This window comes from Cervus elaphus, chromosome X (genome assembly GCF_910594005.1).
Source record: "Cervus elaphus chromosome X, mCerEla1.1, whole genome shotgun sequence".
Classification (NCBI taxonomy): domain Eukaryota; kingdom Metazoa; phylum Chordata; class Mammalia; order Artiodactyla; family Cervidae; genus Cervus; species Cervus elaphus.
Window position 1 is genome coordinate 120,040,463 of NC_057848.1, and position 23,942 is coordinate 120,064,404.

Consider the following 23,942-nt stretch of genomic DNA (forward strand, 5'->3'; position numbering starts at 1 on the left):
TTTGTATGAAAACAGAAAGTGTTAGTCGCTCCCTCCTCCAGGGGTTCTTCCCAAGCCAGGGATCAAGTCCCGGTCTCCTGCATTGCAGGCGGATTCTTTACCATCTGAGCCACCAGGGAAGCCAACTTCGAAACCCTAGTTTTCTCATCTGGTTTCATTCATTTCAACAGTCCCATGCGGCAGGTTTTATCATTACTCCTTTACAGATGAGATCACAGAGGTCGTTCAGGAGGTGAACAAGCAGCAGAGCCTGAAATAAACATGCTCTTTATCACTTACAAAGGGTTGTATGAGATGGTGACTACCAGGTTGTGACTTACAGTATAAATTCTAAGAACTACTTGTGAGTAAGCGTGTTATCCCTGGAAGGTGGGATACATCTAGGGAAGAGATACCTCTTCAGGCAGGAAACAGGAACTAAGAAGGCAAGTTTTACACAGACAGCTATCCGACCAACACTGTACTTTTGGAGGTCTTGCTCTGTGCTGTAGCTGGTACTTGGGACACAAGAGTGAACAAGAAGTGGGACAATGAATTCCCCCAGGTGGTACTAAGTTGGTGCCCACAACATTGAAATCTGATAAAGCTTCAGGGTCAGGTGAAACCTGAAATATCCCCATGCATGCTAAGTCGCTCAGTCATGTCCAACTATTTGCGACCCTATGGACTGTAGCCCACCAGGCTCCTCTGTCCATGGGATTCTCCAGGCAAGAATACTGGAGTGGGTAGCCATTTTCTCCTCCAGAGGATCTTCCCCACAATATCCCCACATGCTTTTTCAAATACTAGTCTAAGACCTGGCACCAAACCTCCAAGAATCTATATTTTTATACTCATTCCAAATGATTCTGTTGCACAGTCAGGATCAGACAGGTGAGCTCATTGCACATTATGATGGCTTCCTTTTATTTTCCCTGAACTTTTAGATTAAAAGTTCTACCTCCATCTCAGCTGTGCTAGAGAGGTACACTCAGACTAGAATATTAAAAAGGAGCTATCTCCACTATACCCCATGGCTAGTGAGGTAACCAGAAAGATTGTCTCAACAGGAAGGAGAATCTTGTAGAACATACAGTCACCCTTTGACATCCACGAGACCCATTGGAGACTCTTCCTCCAAGGCCAGTTTCAGAAGTCCTGAGTTTTGCTTGATGAAGAAAGGTAGCAATTCCTTTATAGGAAGCCTTAAGTCCAGGTCCCCTGGGTCCAAATTCTATGCTTTCTTCATTCTACCTGCAGCTTCCTGGATCAAGACCCTATGATATCTGCTTAGATACACTAGCAATGGGAAGTGTACAGACACAGAACTTGTTCAATCGGACAGCTCAAGGATGCCGAGGGGAACCCAAAAGCCAAAGCTGTCTTTCTCTTACCCTGAATGTGGCTCTCTGCTCAGAGTCCTATTATTATTTTTGAGAATAAGAATTGTTTTCACTTGTAGTGGTCTGAACCTCTCTACCCCACGTCCCAGTAACAGTTAAGGTGACAGAGCTTGTTACAAGGGAGGGAAGAGAGGAAAGACTGGAGCTGGAGATCCCTCAGGAAGAAGGTGACCACACTTCTTGGTTTTACCAGAACTGCAGACTGGATGTTTGTGTCAACCCCAAATTCATACACTGAAATCTTAACTCCCAATGTTTTAGGAGGTAGGCCCTTTGGGAGGTGATGAAGTCAAGAAGATGGGAGCCTGAACATGAACGCAATTAGTGCCCTGATAAAAGGACCCCCGAGAATGCTCTAGCTCTCTTTCTGCCTTGTGATCATACAACAATTCTGTAGTCTGCTACACTCTTACCAGAACCCTGCCATGTCAGCACCCTGATCTCAGACTTCCAGCCTCCAGAACTGTGAGAAATCAATTTCTTTTATTTATAATCCACTCAGTCTATGGTCATTTGTGACAGCAGCCTGGGCTGACTAACACTCCTGGGATAGTCCCCGTATGTGCCTGTTGTCCCTGGGTAATTATCAATGCCACCATCCCACTTTCAAAAGGGTCTTAGTCACACAATAAGTTATACAGCCATCCTAATGAGGGAGGAACCAGAATCCATCTTTCCTCATTGTTTTTAATCTGAGGCACTGCTTCAAAAAAGAAATGATAACTTTCACAAATCAGGGCAATACAGGACATGGAAGCAACCTAGATGTCCATCAGCAGACGAATGGATAAGGAAGCTGTGGTACATATACACCATGGAATATTACTCAGCCATTAAAAAGAATTCATTTGAGTCAGTTCTAATGAGATGGATGAAACTGGAGCCCATTATACAGAGTGAAGTAAGCCAGAAAGATAAAGAACATTACAGCATACTAACACATATATATGGAATTTAGAAAGATGGTAACGATAACCCTATATGCAAAACAGAAAAAGAGACACAGATGTACAGAACAGACTTTTGGATTCTGTGGGAGAAGGCGAGGGTGGGATGTTTCGAGAGAACAGCATCGAAACATGTATATTATCTAGGGTGAAACAGATCACCAGCCCAGGCTGGATGCATGAGACAAGTGCTCGGGCCTGGTGCACTGGGAAGACCCAGAGGAATTGGGTGGAAAGGTGGGTGGGAGGGGGGATCGGGATGGGGAATACATGTAAATCCATGGCTGATTCATGTCAATGTATGACAAAAACCACTACAATATTGTAAAGTAATTAGCCTCCAACTAATAAAAATAAATGGGGGAAAAAAAATCAGGGCAATAAGCTCCTGAAAGGCAGGGACTGCCATGTAATTGATTTAATAAGAAAAGCACAGTTTACTATATGCATTAAAAAGAGAATATATGATCAACCAAGAGATCTCTTGATTGAATTTTGTATTCCCAGCATCTAGCTGTAGATAGGAATTAACGCTTCTTGCCCTGCCAACCCTCAGACAGTTATTTTCTGACCAAACCAAAGCTATACCAGTATTTTAATGATTGCACTGACATCTGGTGGTCATTTCCAGGTTTTTTTCTGGGCAGCTTCTGTACTAGATGATGGATTAATCTGTACCTTGTACTCCATTAAAGCCATTTTTATCTGAGCCCTATAGCAACTAAGACATGACACTCTAATTCACAGTAAGTTGTTGATAGCTGGTAATAGCTGGTTCTTTCTAAGAAGGTATTTAGATTAGAGGCAGGGATGACAATACGTGTGGCAAGGGCCCAGTAAAATTGTGTGCATTCTAAGTTGCTTCAGTCGTGTTTGATTCTTTGTGACCCTATGGACTATAGCCCACCATGCTCTTCTGTCCATGGGATTCTCCAGGCAAGAATACTGGACAGCATTGCCATGCCCTCCTCCAGGAGATCTTCCCGACCCAGGGATTGAGCCTGCATCTCTTATGTCTCTTGCATTGGCAGGCAGGTTCTCTACCACTAGGGCCAACTGGGAAGAATAACATCAAAATCTGAAGTTTCTTTGTGAAATTTTAGGCTTATGAAGGGGTTATTCATACATAGAGGTGTCCTTCCTGAAACAATACCAAGCAGGCCAAAGGCATTAAAGTTCTTGGTAGCAACAAGATATCCAGTGTACACCTGTACACCAGTGCAGATGTTATCAAATGTCAACAGGAGAAATTGTTAAATGAAAACTTGGACAACACAGTATACTGTCTTCCTAGTGGTCTAAAAGAGAAAGAGTGGTCTAAAAGAGAAAGGAGAAATCAGATTCGGGAAAAATAGAGTGAGAAAGTAGGAAAACCATGCTTTAAAGGATAGCTTTCCTTTGTTTTCTGGGTTCTAGAGAGATGTTAATAGGAAATGTTGGCACATTCAACCACTTCCCCTGAAAAGGCCCACTCCTCAGTCACATCAAAGGGTTTCCCAGAGAAGACATTTTAATCCCAACACACCATAAAGATTATATTACTAGCTCTGCTATTCATTGTAGGAACATTTCCATCACCCATCCCACTCCTTGTAAGAACGGACTGCAGCCAAGAGGCCTGTCAAAGCCAATAACCTTACATCATTAAAAACTCAAAAAGAGAAAAAAATACAGCTCCCAGATAATCCTCATTTCATCAGGAAAAGATCACCAGTGTGTGAGACAGGAACATTTAAGTAGCCATAATGAAGTATGGGGAATCATTCAGAACACACCAGGTGCTCCTCGTTTGTCTCCTCCTGGTAAAAAGCATTCAGTTCAGCCTCTCAGTTGTGTCTGACTCTTTGCGACCTCACGGCTTCCCTATCCATCACCAACTTCCGGAGCTTGCTCAAAGTATTACTCAATCTGTAAATCTAACTAAGTATTTAGCAAATATTTTAAGAAGTAGGCCAGCCACTAGGAGTTTTCAGGTACCTTTCACACTATCCTCCCCCAACCTCCACATTGCAATTTTATGATCAGAAATCAATAGCAACAAAATTGAGGGTCTTCAGAAACACACCAGACACCAAGTTGGATAAGGCTGTGCTTTATTACATGCATAATTACAAATCTGTGCTAAGTGAAAAATGTATAAAGCAATGGCGACCTGGGTTTAAGCCACACAGAGAAAGGGCTGGACAATCCCATTAACCCTTCTGCCAAAGTCCATTCCATTGCCTGTAACATGATTGTTTCCATGTCTTACAATTTGCATAGCACTTACTTGTCAAAGTACTTTCCTTTCATTGTCTCAGTTTATCCTCACAACAACCCTGTGAGGTAGGTAGGGCAATTAACACTATCCCCATTTTGCAGATGGGAACACTGAGGCACAGAGCGGTTAAGATCTCGAGGCTAGTTAGTAGAAGCATAGGGAATAGAAACTAGGTCTCCTAACTCCCCAGCCCACATCTTTCCTTTAAGACTATGTTGCTATGCTTGACCAGGGAGCAGAATGAAGTGTGCAGTAAGCCATAGCTTTGGTACAGGCTATGCCTATGAACAGGGACCAACATCTCTAAAAGTTACAATAAAGCTAAGAAAGTGTGACTAAAACATTGGCAGCACTCAGATAAATAATTGCTCTGAACAGCTCAGCACCAAGCTTCCTATGGAAACTCAGGCTCTATTAGCTTTGGTTGACTCTAGTGTCTGGACACCTAGCTACTGCTGATGTCTACATACATTAGCTTCATTTGAACTTTTACCAACTCTCAGGAACTAAAATTTTGAGTCAGACATGTTTTCTTTGGCTACTGCAGTTGAAGCCAGCCCTACAAATGAGCTCATTACAGAGATACTCATAGAATGGCCCATGGGCTGGAACCAGCCCCTCTGATCATCCTGGCCTCACTGGCTCGCTCGACAGCTGGTGTTTTTCCCACAGCCAGAAATGACTGGACAGAGGGTAAGAAGAGGAGGCTGGCCTTGGTCAAATGAAGAAGAATCACCATCATTACATCAATGGCATCCTTAGGTGACATGACCAGGGTGCTGTTCATCAGGCTTAACTCCTTCCTGGCCTGTACCTGGTTAACAGCATAGCTTCAAAAGACAGTTTAAAAGAACAAAATATTAAACACACTATATTTTTTTTACCTAGAATGAAATCAATTCATAATCACTACATAGTCCCAAGGGACCAAATATATAATAAAAAAGTAAATATTTATTAAAATCTGAGGAGTAAAAAGGCAGGACAAGAGGAAAGAGAGAGGATAAGGGATAAAGTAAAATGGGGGAGGAGGAGCACTGTTGAAGGACTATATAGTTGAGGTACAGTCAGAAAGATAATGAGGCGAAACATCCCCACCCTGACAAAATCAACCCAGGCCACTCCCTCACCTTCATTCTGCCAAGAGGCATGTCACTCATCAAGTTCTAGATCGCCTCTGACTTTCAACATATTTGGACTAGTAGTAGATGAGAATAACGTTTAGCAATGAATATTTCACATGTCTGCATCGAGATGCTAAAGCCCTGGACACTGCCAGCAGGTATCACTGGCTCTAGCCCCTAACGTGAAGCAAAGCCCTGTTGGCTCCATCAACTCAGAAGTCATTCTCTACTCTCAGAATGATCCTCTCCCTTCTCCAAGGTCCATATTCAAAACAATACACTTATAACACATGATAAAATTTTGAATTTAGGGCATGGCAGGGAAGAGACAGAAACAGAGAGATAGGGGCAGACAGGAGAGAGGAGGAGAGGGAGAGATCATTTATTTAAACCCTCACATTGTATACTACCACACGCCTTTTTCCCTTAAAAGGCTGAACTTTAGGCAAGGCATTCATTCAATGAGTGTGCACACAGAGGCTGAAGACCCTTTGGCAGGAACTTAAGAGGTAGGAATTTATGACTGTGGGACTGAACTGGATGACCTGACAGGTTCCATCCAAGAAATGCAAACTCCACACATCACAGACTTTCCTTCTTTCTTGGGTGATTTGGCAAAATAAGATTACATGGTGGAAAACCAATTTTGCTCCTTATGTCACTTCAAAACTTTGCCCAGATGCAGGTGTTTAGAAATGAGATTGTGACCAGCAAACATTTGGGGAGTGACTTGAAGTTGCTAACACCTACTAGTCCAAGAAAGTCTCCCCTTGGGGCAAGCAATCAAAATTGAGGCAGAGCACAGTTGAGTGGTTGCCACAGGTCTACTACACCAATTTCAGTTCAAATTTACAAAGCTCCCTGAGCTCTGAGCCACTGTCATTTTTTTCTTTCTAATATAGAATAAACGTATACCAAGGAGGCTAATGACATAGATTTTTAAAATATTTTGCTATCAAAATTCAAGATAATCTACCAAAAGCTTATCATTTAGGCAATGGCAGGAGACATTGCCTTCCTCCATGAGCAGATGTCTGGTCTTGGGTCAGCCCTCTCCATAAAAGTAGGCTGCCTCCAACCAAATGCTGCTTTGAGCCTCTATGTTGCTTGGAAAGCCTGCTCTTTCAGCCACTACTAACTATTCTCCCCTTGAGGCACATAATCAAGCAGTTTAATAAATGTCAGGGTCTTTGGCTTGGGACATGGAATGACCTTCCTCCCACCATTTTACGAGAATTCATATATTTTCTTACTAGGGTTTTTCCACTGCCATATCTTTCCACCCTCTCTCCAAAGGGAATCTAGGTAATCCCAGAGGTGGTTTAAAAAAATCAAGATTGTAGGACACTTAAGTTCAGACCACATATTTAGACATCTATTTTTTAAGGACTCACCATTCCACCTCCCCTTTACTTTCTAAACCCCTAATTTTTCTCAGGGTTTTCAAGAGCTCAATACTCTATGTACCACCATGAAAGACACTCTCCTGCTTTCTCTGAACAGATGACTGGCCTGAGTATGGTTCTGAGTTGATAAAAGTAAAACAATTCTTCACAATACAATGTGGTCCATCACCAGTAAGTACTTTAGCAATATAAAACACACTGGCCATTTCAAATTTTCAATAACTGTCTTCACTATCATTTATTAAATATTCAACTTCAAAAACTGCACTCCTTATGATTTATTAAAAAACAAAACCAAAAGATACCATGGCGTATACTCACCACCTAACTAAACAAACCAAGGTCGGGACCCAACCAGGACAGGTGATTCAAATACTTAAAACATACAGTGGTGATTACTTTCCCTGTTGGACTCTATTGCACGTTGTTTTTAAAAAAACATATTTGCTCCTCCCCTCCACCTGAATAGGTTCATAAATTCATAGTTAAGAATTACTTCACAGTCTTAGACCACAAAAGTCCCCATTAATTTATCATTCTTGTGGTCAAGCGCAATTGAAGACTTGATAGAGAAATTGATGCTGTTCTCTGCTCTTTCTGTAAAGGGTTCAGATTCAGTCTCTGGTGTCAAAACAACTGAACTCCTTTGCAGTTCCAGCAGCAAAACAGGTTGACTGCTCTGCCAGCTGGCACATCCAAAGTATTGTCAATGTCAGATTATCCACCAGAGGATATGGGTTCTATGGATTATACCACCTCTACTCCACAGCTGGGCTGAGCCAGACTGGAGCCAGAAAAGAGGAGAGTGTCTGAACTAACAGAAATGATCCTAAAAGTGGCCTTTACTTTGCATGTTCAGTCAGTTCCCTGCTTCTGCCAATGGTGTATCTAAACATGCCTCAGCTTTATTCCAGTTTCTTTAATTCTTTACATTGAAGATCTGAAGATACAAAATATAGCTGTTAGATTTTTTAAAATCTAGACTCTCAAAAAAAATCTAGACACTCACTCCTTTCATGGCTGGATGCCTACAGATATTTTGCTTTGGAAAACCCTCTCTCGAAGTACTTATTGGCATTCTTTTAGAAATCCTTCCCTTGTGTTGGGAAATTTTCTCTCAATACCAGAATAGACTGGTCTCGAAGTCTTTTGCCACTGAGGTATGCGACCATTTCTGGCTACTAACAGACCTCCCTATATCAGCTCTGTTGGTTTAATGATGTATAACTGCTGAATTGGCAACGGCAGAAAGAACATTTTCCTTTGCCTCAAGATAAGAAACTCTGAATGTTAAGGTGCTGAGCTAGCAGTCTAGCAGAGAGCGCTACCACAATTAGCCAAACTTTGAGCCAAACCATAGGACTGGACATATAATGGATATCATAAACTACAGGTATTTTTAGCATATAGTTACAAGGATTCCTGAGAAGCTGAGGTTAATGAATGAGATTTATTAGGAGTGAGGTATCAAAGGGATGTTTTTCTCTGGCGGGCCAATCAGTGCTTAGCATCTAGAAAGTATACCTTGGCACAGTATTATCTGATTTCTTGAATTTATTCTCTGAAGTAGCACCTGAACACTGGCTCATCTGTTTCAAATCAAAAACAGAGCCTAGAAGAAACACAGAGGCAAACTTATATACCCTCCATATCACTGCTGCCCTAAGAAATGTGACCAAACCTTTCACTGTCATCAAATACCAGAAATATTAACATTTCCTGTCTTGCAAACTTTAGTTGGACGGCTGATACGAAAAGATAGGTAGTGAACCAGAAGTACACACATAAGAACGTTGATTTCTGCACAATAGATGTGGTGGTAGGGCAAATAGCCACATCTCTTTTGAGGGAATCAGTGGCAAAGAAGAGACAAATGACTTACTTGTCCCTTGTGAAGTTACTGAGTCATGACTATAATATAATAAAACCTAGGGAGGGTCTTTTCTTTTTCATTAAAATGCTAGAGTGTTATATTTAAAGGAAAAGCTCTGGTGACTGCCTTGATACTTTAAAGCTAAAAATCAAAATAAGCCTTGGCTCCCTAGTTCTGGGCAATAAAAGAATTTCAGATTTTGGAAACCTAAGAACTAGGGGTAAAAAATCCTAGAATCAGAGATCAGCAACTTTAAAAAATGAGGTACACTGAGGTGCTTAAACACAGGAGACAGAGGGAAGGAAAGGCTATGCTGAATGACTGCTGATTCTAGGCTGGAAGGATGGTGGGAAGTGCTGGGAACAGACTTTGGAAAATGGGGAAGGTTCAGCTCTCTCCCCTAGCATTTGAGTCTCACTGCTGTGGGCGTCAGCGTGGGAATGGAGGCATGGCAGTAGCTACTGGACTACAGAGCAAAGCAAATGGCTGTGTGCTGCCTCTCTGGTCCATGGGCCGTAAGCTTCTGGAGGCTGGGTTTACAATTTAACTAGCTCCAGGAGTTATCTTTTTGTAATAGGAATGATTAACTGGGCACAGTGCTCAATCCCAAAGAGAGGACTCAGGACTAAGGCATGGAAAAGCGAGAAGAATGGAGGGGAAACAACAGCATGTGGGTAAAAACGTAGAAAACGTAGTTGGAATGATGGTGGTGGCTCTGTAACTCCACCGGGTGTCCCTAGATGTTTTCTACTGCAGTAAAGGTGGCAGGAAATTGAGACAGGCACCTTTTCAATTGGATACAAGCACCTAAGGTGTCACCAGGCCTTGTCCACACCCCTGGGTCTCAGGATGGTTCTGCATTTTATTTAGAAGTCTAAGAAGCCTCAAGGGAGTCAGAGCTGCCTATCCTGTTCCAATGCCTTGAATATATCTGAAAGTACTCCCAAGCCTAAATTCACCATCATGGGGAAAACACTGGCCTGTTAAATGTACTTAACACTGGGAAGAGGCATGAGTGCCCAGTCATTTTAGTACTGGTGGTTGTCACGAAGGAATGCATGAAAACACAGATACAGCTTGGAATCTTCCCTGGTTTACCAGTATGCAGTCTAGATTTGGTTCCCTTTACTGTTCTTGTATATTCCAGAAGCCGAAAGCACCATCACTCATGGAGGTGGCATCTGGGTAAGAGGATTAGTTGGGACTTCACAAAAATGTGAAAGACCTAGTCATTGACTTTGCTTAGAATTTTACTAATCATTTCAAGGAAGCTGGAGAAATCATTCCTTGTTACTAACAAATTCATGGCCAAGTCTTTGTCTACTAGCTAACAAAGACCACCTGGAAAAATTAGCCTATTTGCAGACAAGGAGAAAATTCTATAATTTATCTTTGTGCACGTCAAAAGAGTACCAGGAACAAGCAAGCTATAAAAGTTAATCTCTTTAAATTCACTTAGAGGAGATTAACCAAAGCAGCATTGTCTTATAATCAGACATTAAAATTAACATATACATAAACATACAAAACTAATAATGCTAAATACTGTAACAGGAACAAGATAATATTTGAACTGAATTCACAGTCTGGAAAATACCATTACTATTTTCCTTCTGGCTTTCCTTCCTGTGGCTGGAAAAGCAAAGCCCCTTAGTTTACACTTCATTTTCCACCAATGACAGTTAAGAGTCCAAAAAAGTGACTTTTTCATGAGCTTCCTGCAGGCTATAGGTTAGGATATTTGGAATTTTTCTTGCATAGTTTTCAGTGATTGCATATTGGCTAACAATTATGTCTTAAATTAAAAAAAAATCTTTAAATAAAAGGAAAGAAAATAATTAAATCATAGCAATCTTGTTTACTCTTTCATGAAATCTTCCTAATGCAATATCACAGAAGCCTAATAGAATTTTCTCCCAAAGAGAAGAATAATTTCCAGAGATTACGTAGTGCAACTGGTTAATTTGCAGGAAAGAGACAACACACTGATATAACTTCACCACCCAAATGTAGGAAATGTGTTTTGGGTACCCAGTTAATAAAATATAACCATAGTCTGCAATGTCCTTCCTGTTTTATATCCAGTACAACCCTGTGATTCTAGTTGAAGAGAATGGAATCAGGATCTTGGTTCGCCATCTGTGCTATATGCTTTAGCACATCCTTTTTGGTAATGATCCCAAGCAATCGCCTAAAAGATAAAACAAGATAACAAACAAAAATCGATTTGTAGCTAAAATAACATTCACAAAGGTGACACTTTTCCTCCTCAGTCGTTTTCAACTTCGTCTTTGAACACAATTTGCACTTATAGAATGATAACAGGACTAGATTACATATACCAGGTAAATGGACCAACGCATGGGTCCCTTTAAGCATTACTTCCTCTGGGTGTTAAGTCCTACTATTTCCTGTGTATATTACTCTCTATATATACAGGTCTTACCTTTCATAACCCAGTTCAAATGTCCCTTTTCCAGAACACCTTTCCTGATCCTACGAGCCAGAACTAACTGTGCCCTCATCCTAGGAACAGTATGTTCTGTGCACATCTCTTCTGTAGCATTTGTAGCTGTTATCAGCTTCCCTGGAACACTGCATACTCCCTGAGGGCAGAGAGTGGTCTCTTTGACTTCTGTTTCTCCCCAGAATCTAGTGGAATATGTTCCTACATGAAGTTCAGATTTAGTTAAGATTGAATGAATCAGTTAGGGAAAGTCCCCTTACTGATTTCAATTCTGCAAGACATCTGTTACATTATTCAGAAATTTTAGAGGGTGCAATTCTTATATAATCACTAGATTAACATTACCATGTTCACACACACACACACACATACACACACACACAAAAACCCACCCTTCTCCTCAACCTGCTTTTTTTTTCCCCAATAAAAATAACATGGCTTCCTTTACTTGATAAGAAATATCTCAGAGAGAAAGAGCCTTAGCCATGGGAGTCAGAAGACTTGTGTTTAAAGCCTACTTCAACTAGACATCAACTGGGGTGTCCTTGTGCAAATCTTTAAACCTCACTCGAACCTGGTTTTCTCACCAGTAAATAATAACGATGAAGGTATTGTAAGGACAAAATAACATACATATACTATCTAGTACCATTTAAATTTCAGTCCTGCCTTTTCATAAGAACACAGTTATTTCCTTTGTAGGGGAGGAACTGAGTTATTTATGATGTGCAACCAGCAGTTCACATCTCTCAAACCCACTATCTTCCCCAAATGTCTTCTCTATTATGACAATGAGAGAAACATATCCATCTTCATCTCAGAGTTTCCAAAAGGTCTATAAGTGCTAATAATGTTCATGTGAGTTGGGCTCTTCTTTCTTTAATCTCTCTACATTCTCTTTCTTCCCCTAACCCAATCTGATTTCACCAAAGAGCTCTCACCCATTGTGTGTAACCAGGCACTGCCGCAGTCCCAGCTTGCGGAAGATATCCACCACAATCTCCATGGGTGTAAGGTCAGTCACAGTGAAGGGGCTGAGATCCAGGATGTTCCGAAGCTTGAGGGTAGGTGGGGTGTATGGTGGCACTGGAGGAGAATGCTCGGTGAAATAAATGATGGAAGTGCTCACAACTCCATCCTGCTTTTTTCGAGCATTTTCTATTTGAAAAAAGTAGGGGGAAAAAGGTTGGAAAAGGAAGGACTGATTCTATCCTTCTGGCCCCTAACCGATCCCCTCTCCCCTCTGTCTTCCCCATTTCATGCATGCATGCTTATTTATTGTATAGTTGATATACAATGTTGTGTTATTTTGATGTATACAGCAAAATGATTCTGTTCTATGGGCTTCCCTGGTGGCTCCAATGGTAAAGAATCTGCCTGCAACGTGGGAAACCTGGGTTCAATCCCTGAGTTGGGAAGCTCCCCTGGAGAAGGGAATGGCTACCCACTCCAGCATTCTGGCCTGGAGAATTCCATGAACAGAGAAGGCAGGCTACAGTCTATGTGGTTGCAAAGAGTTGACATGACTGAGCAAATTTCACATACACACACACATACAAATATATGTGTGTATATATATATATACATATATATAATGTATATATACATATATATATATATTATATATATACATTTATATGTATATACATATATACATGTATACATATACATATATGTGTATATATATATATATAACATGTATATATACATGTTATATATATATATATATATATACACGTTGTTTGTCAGATTCTTTTCCATTACAGGGTGTTATAAGATACTGAGTATAGTTCCCTGTGCGATACAGCAGGTCCTTATTGGTCATCTATTTTATATATAGTAGTGTATGTCTGTTAATCCCAATCTCCTAATTTATCCCTCCCCTCCCCTCATGCATATTTATTTATTATTTCTATAGTGGACCTCCCCTTGTCCCCTTTATGAAATCCTTACCAATTGAAATAATGAGGTCTCTTCGGAGGACAAAACCCACAAGTCTTTGGGACTCCCGGGACACCACCACTGGGAAGCCACTATAAGTTGTTTCACTGATTATGGTCTCTACATCTTCCACGGTCATACTGTCCTGAGTAAGGACAGTCAACAAAGGATCATTTCTCCGGGGTTTCATCACATCCATTGCCAGGGTCTTATGAGCAAACTCTTCTTTGGCTTCAAGAAAGGGGTACCCATTGAGACGGATGTGGGCATCATAGATGCCCTCCCGCCCAAGAGCATCTGCCACCCACTTGCTTGTCATAGCTGCAGCCATTAGAGGCACAATGTATTCCAAGCCACCAGTTAGTTCAAACATTATGACAACAAGAGAAACAGTCATCCGAGTCACCCCACCTGCAAAAACAGACAACAGGCTACTTAGTGAAGGCAGGAAAAGTATAGGATTCATTACAGTTATGGGCCTGTCATAGGCCCCATCCAGAAAAAGTTACTTACCAGAAATATCACTAAAAGGAGGCCCTCGCCTACAACTGCATAGACTCCTGCAACTGCATTCAAACAAGTTTACAATGGACATGAGTCACACTTCTCAAAATAACCTCTACAAAAGATACCTCCTTCACTCTTTTTTTCATTTGTTTGTTGCTCCCCACCAACTCCCAATAATAAAAGTAATTGCATAAGATGTCTATGATTTATATAAAACCACAGATGTGAGAGGTTCTCTGGGACATGCAGGCCCACTGTAGAATAACTGGAAACTATATATATCTTTAAAGTATATAAAGGAAAGTCTTACCTGTAAACTCACTGCCTAGAAAAATATGCTGAGTAAAAATTTCAAGTGACTTTTTTTCAAAAACATGTTTTTATATGGATGAATTTGTATTATTTGTTTAAATTCCCCACCATACCTTTTATCCCAACTTTATGTTAGGAATACTTTGTATATTAGTACAAATTTATTTAAATTGTGTTTAAAAATATTAAACACATTAGCATCACATTCAGTGGCTCCATGGAATAGCGTTATATGGATGCACCATAATTTATTTAACCAGTCCCTTATTGCACTTTTAGGTTGATTACAGTTATTTGCTATTACACATAATACCATGATGAACATTCTTGTGCAGGTATTTTTGTCCAAATTTCTGATTTCTTCCTCAACATGACAGAATTTGAGAGAATTCCTCTCAAAGGGGAGGAATGGAGATATGTGGCAAAGAATGCCTTCTTAAAGCACTTGAAAATGGCAAACCCAACAAGAAATGGATAGTTGGTTTTATTTTTAAAACCTACAGTCAGTCATGTATAGTATAACTCATCTTTATAATGCCATCTTGGTAGCAATTTCTTTGAAATCAAAGCAAACAATACTCACCCAAGCAGGCTGCAGCCCCAACCATCGCATAAAGGCCAGGGGTGATGCAATCTGCTCCTTGACTGCACCAGCTATTGAAGATGGCCCAGTCATGGTGGTAATAAGCCAGCTGTTCCATCCCAACTCCCAAAAGCCGACCTGCTATAGCACCAACAGCCATGCTAGGGATAAAGAGACCAGAAGGAATCTGCAAAGAGAAAGCAACAAATGGTCAGTGAGAAGTGATGTAATTACGTGGCTCATGATAAGGACTAGAGGACTGACCCTCTGCAAAGCGAACAGGCCAATGACAATCTAACTATGCACTATGCTAGCAAGTGGCTGCAAAGATCTGTGTAACACTACAGGGACTAAAGGTTCTCTGGGACGTGCAGGCAAGTACAACTGCAAAGATGCTTACCCTGATTCGGGGTCCATCAGGCAAGAGCCTGAACTCTCCAGACCAACACAGAACTGGAGGTAGAAATTAAGCCTTTCCCAAAGAAAAAGGAAAATAGATGGAGTTTCTCATATATGCAGACAGTTTACCCAATTTTGAATTCTTATCAACAGCGATTACCCTTTATTGACTATCTACAATGCTCTATGCTGGATGCTCTACAGACTGGATTTTGTGGGTTCTTTATAACCATCCCAAGAGGCGGGTGTTATTATCCTCAATTCACAAAGGATCTAAGGTACAGAGAGGTTAAGAACTCATCCAAGGCCAAGATTTAGTAAATGCTGCTGATGGGGTTTAAATGCAATTCTTCTAATCACTCTCATGTATTGAATCTTTCCACTGCCCACACAAAAAGGATGGCACATGAGGTTTCAGTTTAACAGTATAAAAGAAAGAATAAATAAGTTTTTTAATGAGGTAGTGACTATGGTTGCATGATTATCCCAAAAAGGAACCCCCATCTGTCTCCTGACTTTTTTTTTTAACTCCTAGAATGTAATTGGGGCTTCCCTGGTGGCTCAGTCAATAAAGAACCCATCTGCAATGCAGGAGACATGGGTTCAATCCCTGGGTCAGGAAGATCCCTAGAGAAGGAAATGGCAACCCACTCTATTATTCTTGCCTAGGCAATTCCATAGACAGAGCAGCCTGGTGGGCTACAGTCTATGGGGTTGCAAGAGTCAGACATGACTTAGGGACTAAACCACCACCACCAGAATACAATAGTGCATTCTCAAATTTCTGTGCTGAGAGGGAAAATGATGACAGGGATAACCAAAACAGCAGATTATTTTAAAACAACTTTGATTCTAGAATTTATTTGAATTGGGGTGGGTCTGATGGTCTGCAAATTCACTTCTAAATGAAAGAATGAAGCCATGAGGTGCAAAGTAACTCAAGAAGCACTGCAAATCTGTTCAACATGTTTAGGATGGATATGAATTCACAGATTACTGTACTCCCTAAACTGCATTGTTGGCCCTTATTTTCTGTTTTGAATCTATTTCTCTAGAGAATAGAGGAAATACATTGGTAGTTGAGTGCTAAAGAAAAGAAGGGCTTCCCTGGTGGCTACAGATAAAGAATCTGCCTGAAATGGAAGAGACCCAGGTTCAATCCCTGGGTCAGGAATATCCCCGGGTCTGGAAGATCCCCTGGAGAAGGTAATGGCAATCCACTCCAGTATTGTTGCCTGGACACATAAAAACCAAGGAAGATGAGAAAAATAAAAATTTTCCTTCTTGATTTCCTCTGACACATGGAAATTATAACAAGTACTGAAAATAAAAGATACTGTCCTGATGTCAGCTTTTGATAATCTAAATATTAATTCAGGGTCACCTATGCAGTTCTTGATAATTGGACACTGAAAACAACTGTAAAAAATACATTTAGCTATATATTGGGTTGAACCATATGAAATTGCTATTTCAGTGGTTAAAATGGTTGGCAACTTCAACCAACTACTTTGCTTTATTGGTAAACTCCAAAGCCACTTTATAAGGACCAAAAATGTGTTGGTCAGATATTGCTTTGATACAAAATGCACTGGGATAAATACCTCACCATCCTTTTTTGAGCGGCAAAATATGTTTTCCACAGAAAAGGAGAAAACATTTCTACTTTTAAAATCTCATCACCAAGGTTTGCATTTGGCCTAAAACTAGGCTTGGACAATTTTAGAGAGCCATACAATTGTCTAAGAAGTTATAAGGATATTGAGGATATGTCTGGGTAAAAGGGGCCTTGGGGTGGGGTACTGGATAACGCTGGGTGAAATTGGACATACCCCATGAACTATGAGAATTTTATAGTGTCTTGGCTTTGCCCTGAAAACCTACAGACACACAAATATCCAGGAAGGACCAAAAGAATCTCCTCACCTTCATGCCAAAGGTGAATATAGTGATGACAATTTTCAGTATGAGTGTCAAGGCCAGCTGCCACATTGCACTGTAGACTCCCACGCCAGCTGGTCTGTCGGGCAGCTCACCCGCCTTGCTTGTGTTGAAACGGTTCTCATAATCACAGAGTTTGGAGGAGTCCAGGAGGCCACAGTCATTGAACAGCTCAGAGATGAGCTCACTTGTGCTCACTCGGGTATACTCATTGGGGAAAGCCAGGATGGCAGTGATGGCTGTCACGACAAGAACCTCTACGACAGGATACTTGCCCAACTGGGTTGTCTTCCGCTTCCGACACCAGGCAATGTTGGTGCGGATAAACAGAGCTCCCCACAAACCACCAAATATGCCCAGCAGAATGAAGGGCACAAGCTCAAAGAGATGCCATGGGGTGTGAAACTCCACATAAAATAGAACCAGGCGGCTGTTCCCAAACGGATTGATGGAGCGTAGAGTGAATGCTGCCACTAGAGCAGCGAAAAATGAACGCCACAGTGTTTTGAGGGGAAAGTAGTAGCTGACCTATAGGAGAAAAAGCGAGAAAATCAACTCAAGTGAATATGCAAGAACTATCTGGGGAGAAAAAGTGTGCTGTGGCAATTAGAGCTGAGGATGAAAATGGCCTGGAAATCTCTGGTCCCGTGGCAAAGCACTGAAGTTGGGCAGAGCACTTTGGGACACAGACAATGTATACACAGACAATGGCCAGAATTTCTGGCACAAAATCACAAGCATGACTCTAAAGACAGATAAAAGCAGTTACCTCTTCTAGGCTGAATAATACTCCACCAATAGGTGCCCCAAAGGCTACAGATACACCAGCAGCGGCAGCAGCTGACAAGACCTATGATTCAAAACTCAAAATTAGTGATAGAATAAGGCCACTTTCCCACCTTTAGTCACATTTTAAAAGGAATATTACCAAACGTAAACAAACAAACAAAAATTTACCTGCTCTATACCCAGCTTATCAAAAATGAAGTTCAAAATATATTTACTTTGAGAGCAAACACTATCTGCTGAATCTTGAACCCATGGTTCACATGCTGGAACACCCAGAGGGCCTTTTCTTTGTAATTAATTTAGGCATGTACTTGATTCCAAATTATGCTCCCATCCCCCATACTCCCAATTCCACAACTGATTTATGGTCTGTAAGACCTATTCACCACCTAAATGAAATATTTCCAGTTATGTGATTTACATAGCACTTTCTTTATAAAGAAAAGCTTTTAAAATGAAATTTTAAAGATAGCTCTAATGATACAAACTTCAAATAGCGATTGGCTCACAGCTAATCAGGAGCTGCAAATATTCAGACAAGAGGTATTTAGAGTTTCCTGTACTATGTGCCCTACTCCACACCTAGTGACCTATAGAAACAGAAATAGGAGGGTGACTTGAAGCAAAGTTGGGGATAGATTTTGAAGGGAACAGTCCTAAGACCTAAGTGTGTCTAGGTGTGGCAAGGAAAAGGGTAAGGAGAGAGAGAAAGAGGAAGAAGCTGTCAGAGAGAAATTAAAAGGGACAAGGAGGTGGGGAAAGAGAGCAAGTGATATTTCAAGAGTACCATCTTTGTATGTAGTAGCCACAGGCATGTGAATGTAAAAGGTGCATGATAAACACACCAACACACCAGAATTAATAGACTGAGAAAGTTAGTTTGTTGGATTCTGGTTTCTGTGGAATGATATATGATGTGTGGTATCAAGGAGCTATTTTTAAAAGGAAGTTGAATAAAACTGACAGTTTTTAAAGGGAAAAAAATGGCTCTTGGCAAATAGGTAGGTTTCTCTGGAAGTGCAGGATGGCCCAGGAAAATGAAGGGTGTTGGGGAAAGTGATCTCTGGTGCTAGCTGGGGAGGACTCTGAAATTCAAGACTAGAATGGCTTTCATCTAAGAAGGATGAGGACATTTAACACAGAACTTGAGAAAGGGGATTTCAGTGACTTTGTTTAGGATGAATTATGAGGGAGAAGGAAGAGTTGAACTGGCCAATAAGTTGTGGAGTGCAGTCTATCATATGCCCTGCTTTCTCAAATCTCTTATTTTACGCTCAACCATCTGGCCATTATGACAAGGCCCGAGGACATAAAAGGGTTACTGCTGATGGTGAGAACACCAGGAAAAAATAACTGCAAACTCTAAATAAGCAATAAGAAGTGAATGACATATTCAACTATTCATGTGTTGAGTTAGAAATATATGATATCTGTACGGAAAAACAGCCAAATCAAACTCTTCTTTCATTTTATAAGAACTGTTTGAACAAAAATGCCAATTTTATATGAAATAAAATGAAAGTAATCACCAATCTACAGTTTCAAAGTCACCTCTACTTATGCAAAACCAGCAACAGTCAACACTTTACTCTTGCCAGTTAAAATGTTTTTTTCATCTCTTTAGCTTCTGTTATACATTATTCCTATCTAACAACTTCACCAATATAAGACTGCCTTTATGTATTTGACAGATAGCTGAACAACCTACTTGGATTTCCTTCTCTCTCTCCTGCTAGCCTACCTCTCCTGCCAGGAACTTTTCCCCTTGAACCATCAAAATGTATTCCATATTTGAAATTTCAACATCTTTGAATTTTCTTCCGAGTCTTATGGGGAATTTTGTTTTCTTTTGCTTTCAGAATAAATCACGAGGTTCTAATTTTGTGAAAAATCCTCTTTAATGAAATAACCTTGGTCTTGACCCATTCCATATGTGATTTCTTTGTAATTCAAGGGAAAAAAATCAAGAACCATTATTTTCTCAAATTCTTAATTATAGCAGGAAAAAAGTAACCAATGACTTGGAACTTCTTAAAAAATGGTCTTCCTCCTCAAAATGACATACATTAACAACTGTATAAACATGAGAACAACTATAGAGATACTGCAGTGGGACTAATTTGTAGGGCTGAGATGGAAGGCAGGGAGAGAGAAGTCTAATACAGAGAAACAAATACAGTATGCTGTTAGGTAGAAATAAAAGGTAGAAAAGCTGGCATCTGAAACACATGCTGAACTTATATTCTTTCACAGGAATAAACTTCTTTAAAAAGTCTTCCATTATTTCTGCAACTTATTTTGTAACAGAAATCGCACATGCTTGTATAGAATTATACATTATAAAAAGTTAAAATCTTTACTTCTTCCTCACTAGCATCTACCTCACTTTCCCCCTCACCAGAAGCAGACTCTTTTTTAACAGTTTGGGGTGAAACCACTTCTCAGCCATTTTTTCTAGGAGCAAATATACACACTTTACAAAAACATTAACTGACTTTTACTATACACGTTATTCTGAGATTGGCTTTTGAAAGTTTAATGGTATTTTATAGCCATCATTCCATGTTAGTATACATAGCATTATCTCATTAACAGTTGCATAGGATTCTAGAGTATGGAGAGAATATTGTTTACTCAGTCAGTCCCCCACTGATGGCCATTTGGATTGCTTCAGCTTTTCACTATGTTGACAGATGCTGCACTGCCTATCCCCACACACCTTTGTGCACACATGGTAGAATGTCTGCAGGACAAATTTCTAGAAATGGAACTTCTGGGTCAAAGAGTATTTGCATTAACACCGGTAGAATCCCCCAATTCTCATCCCTAAAATTGTACCATTTGTGCTCTCACCAAAAAAAAAAAAAAAAGAGAGAGAGAGAGAGAGACTGGTAAGGTCATTTGTTATTACCTCTCTGCGCTTGGCTTCATTCTTCCGGTATTTGTTGAAGCAGTGGCATAGGATGTTCCCACAGCAGCAAGCCACGTGCACTAGGGGGCCCTCTTTGCCCAGGCTCAGGCCAGATGACACTGCCAGTACCAGTGTGATGGTTTTGATCATCAGGGTCCACTTACCCAAATAGCCCCTAATAATGAAACCACTCAAGATAGTTTTTATCTGCAGGTTAAACACGGATTGAACACGGAGTAAGTATGGAAACAAGGCTAAGAAGCAATAAATCTGGTCCTTATTATAGGACCTTTTAAACCATTTAAACAAGTGCACCTTTTAAACAAGTGACACATAAAAGCTTGAAACAGTGACTCAAGTTTGGGAGGGGACCCAGGATCCCAAGAAAATGAGAAATGTTCTTAAAAGTTTTATGCTCCTTTTTTTTGGAGGGGGGGGCATGTGATAGCTGGGCAAGGGAGTACTGTTAAGTATGAGAGTGCATGTGTGTGGAGAAAGGGCAACTGAGAGGGAGGGTGTTTTTCTTACTTTCCCTTACTAGTATAGCCTTGACTCTCTGCCAAAAAATCTGTAGCTATCACTTGATCAGGAAACGGAGAGAGGCAAGGCCATCCAGGTAACCTAAAATCTCAGTGGTTTCAGTCACTGTCAAGTAATCTAAACCAAAAGTCATTAGAAATAGGGTTTTAATCACCCTCCTTCTATCCCAAATCATGTTGTAAAAAATGTGGCAAAATAGTTTCATTTCTTCTGCTCTAAAAAAGTTGACAGTACCACTATTTTTTTCAGACCAGAATCCTGCAATCTACCCTAAAAGCTTCTTGGTTAGGGAGTTGGGGAATTCTTCAGGGGGCTGGTTCACCAGGAACCCGTAGGAGGCTAGGAATCAACTCCCTTTAAATGTCTATGTGGCCCAGTCTAGGAGGAAACTTAAGGGAAGATCCAGAAAGGCCCTAGACTGCCTCGGGATCTGATCTCATTTAATATTCAACTGTAGTATATGCTGGAATACATAGTAAATGGTTTTAACTAAAAAGGATTATTGTTACCACTTATAAACCATTATAAACCATTTTAGAGACTCACCTCAGGGATTCCAGAGCCACAGGCATAAGGTGCAAACACCTTGACAAGAGATACGGCAAGGAAGGCAAATAGGAGAGCCCAGAGGACGTACATGAAATAATTGACTATGTAGGCAAAGGCTCCCTGGAACAGAGGGAAAAGAAAGAAGCTGGTTTTAGCCTAGACACCCTCAGTGAGGCATGCAGCTCTTAAGTAATGGATTTTCAGGAGAGGAGGTCAGAAAACAAACAATATTAAATTGCTCAAAATGTTTCTTCCAGACTGTCTGCAAAGCAACTACTAAAACACTGTCAGCTCATTTGCTACAGAAAATGAGAGGCTTTTGCTCCACCCAAAGGAAACTGAGGATGGCTTCTAAGGATGGACAAGAATGAAAATGCAAATTCACTTTCCATATGAGTGCTTTGATAGATTTTGTAGTCAAATATATATATACTATATCAATTTCATTAAAGTCTTAGCAGTCCTTTTATTGGAATGACTGAACCTTGGCTACACATTTCAAGTGAAGTTTGGCTCTAGAATCCCATTAAATTCACCTTTGGCTACTACCTACCTTGGTGTCAAATTCTCATAGGCGGTTATAAAATTCTTGGGTGTTTTTCTTAAAATAAGCAATGATATTCTGTAGAGATGACCACATCTTTGAGAGAATTTTGCCACTGTAGTAGCAAAGGTGTAGTCATTGAGTAGCAACAGGAATATGCAGTAAAACGTTTTGGGCTGTGACCATCAGACAAAATCAGTGAGATGTCAGATAGCCCAAAGAATAAAACAGAGATGACTACTTTTTAAAATGGAAATAATATACTTATCTTATATAAGAATATATGTATATTATTATATATTATAATGAAGTCTGCAAGAAAAGAAATCTAATTTTGACCATTAGTAAGGATTCACCACCATTAAAAGCCTTGCAAAATAGCTATGCCTTAAAAAAAAACATTTTGAACATTGGCATATGATGCTTGGTGATAGAAATATTAGAAGTTGAAACTCACTCAAATTACATGGATCACAAAACTCAGTGGACTTTTGGTATCTTAAAACCTAAAACACTATCAAAAAAATTCATTGACCTAGACGAGGAGAACCAACACTCAGGTTTTTTTTCTGAGTTATAATTTTGACATAGGCTTCCCATTATTTTAGTCTCTGAGAGGAACAAATGATTGCTCTCTCTTAGCCTTTAGAATATAGCTAGGGAGGAAGAATACTCTACCAGGAGGAAACAAAGAGGAAAGGGGAAGAAAGGAGAAGTGGCTGAAACTGACTATAGGCAGAGACCAGGAGGCCAAGTTCTTGGCAGCAGAGCTCTTTTTAAAACCTAGAACTAACTCTCCCCAGGTAAGGATTTCACTCATTAAAAGGACAGTCAGAGAAAGTTATCATTTGAGCAAATCTCCAATTTGAAAGTTACAGTTGGAACACTTAAACACACACATACATAGCTCTAAAGGAGTAGCTTGGGGGAGCCTTGTGGTGATGGAATAACACTTCTACATTTTGACTGTGGTGGTGGCTACACAAATCTATATATATGCTAAAATCACAGTGAACTGTGCGCATGCACACACACACACTCTCTCTCTCCTTCCCCCTCTTTCTCTTCTATGCTCATAAAATGGGTGAAAATAAGGTCTGCAGGTTGCAACAATGTCACATTCTTTGTTTTGCTAGTGTACTATAAACACTTTGACCACCTGATGTGAAGAGCCAATTCACTGGAAAAGACCCTGACGGTGGGAAAGATTGAAGGCGGGAGAAGGGGATGACAAATGGTTGGATGGCATCACCAACTCAATGGACATGAGTTTGAGCAAACTCTGGGAGATGGTGAAAGACAGGGAAGCTTGGCGTGCTGCAGTCCATGGGGTCACAAAGAGTCGGACACGACTGAGGGACTGTACAACAACAAATACTTAAATGTTAGGGGCTTCCCAGGTGGTGCTAGTGGTTAAGAACCTGCCTGCCAATGCAGGAGACATAAGAGACACGGGTTTGATCCCTG

At 40.5% G+C, this 23,942-nt stretch overlaps 1 protein-coding gene across 2 annotated transcripts in view; it reads right to left on the reverse strand.

Moving 5' to 3' along the window:
- Positions 1 to 4,405: 4,405 nt before the first annotated feature.
- Positions 4,406 to 23,942, reverse strand: part of CLCN5 (chloride voltage-gated channel 5) — a 189,582-nt gene continuing 170,045 nt past the window's right edge. For both annotated transcript variants that reach the window (XM_043895347.1, XM_043895349.1), the window contains 8 exons: positions 21,929 to 22,051; positions 20,843 to 21,049; positions 17,912 to 17,992; positions 17,128 to 17,670; positions 14,803 to 14,989; positions 13,413 to 13,811; positions 12,401 to 12,617; positions 4,406 to 11,183 (listed from right to left, as the gene is read on the reverse strand). In XM_043895347.1, coding sequence (XP_043751282.1) covers positions 11,093 to 11,183; positions 12,401 to 12,617; positions 13,413 to 13,811; positions 14,803 to 14,989; positions 17,128 to 17,670; positions 17,912 to 17,992; positions 20,843 to 21,049; positions 21,929 to 22,051 — 1,848 coding nt within the window. In that variant the 3' untranslated portion in view covers positions 4,406 to 11,092. The remainder of the gene's footprint in view (positions 11,184 to 12,400; positions 12,618 to 13,412; positions 13,812 to 14,802; positions 14,990 to 17,127; positions 17,671 to 17,911; positions 17,993 to 20,842; positions 21,050 to 21,928; positions 22,052 to 23,942) is intronic.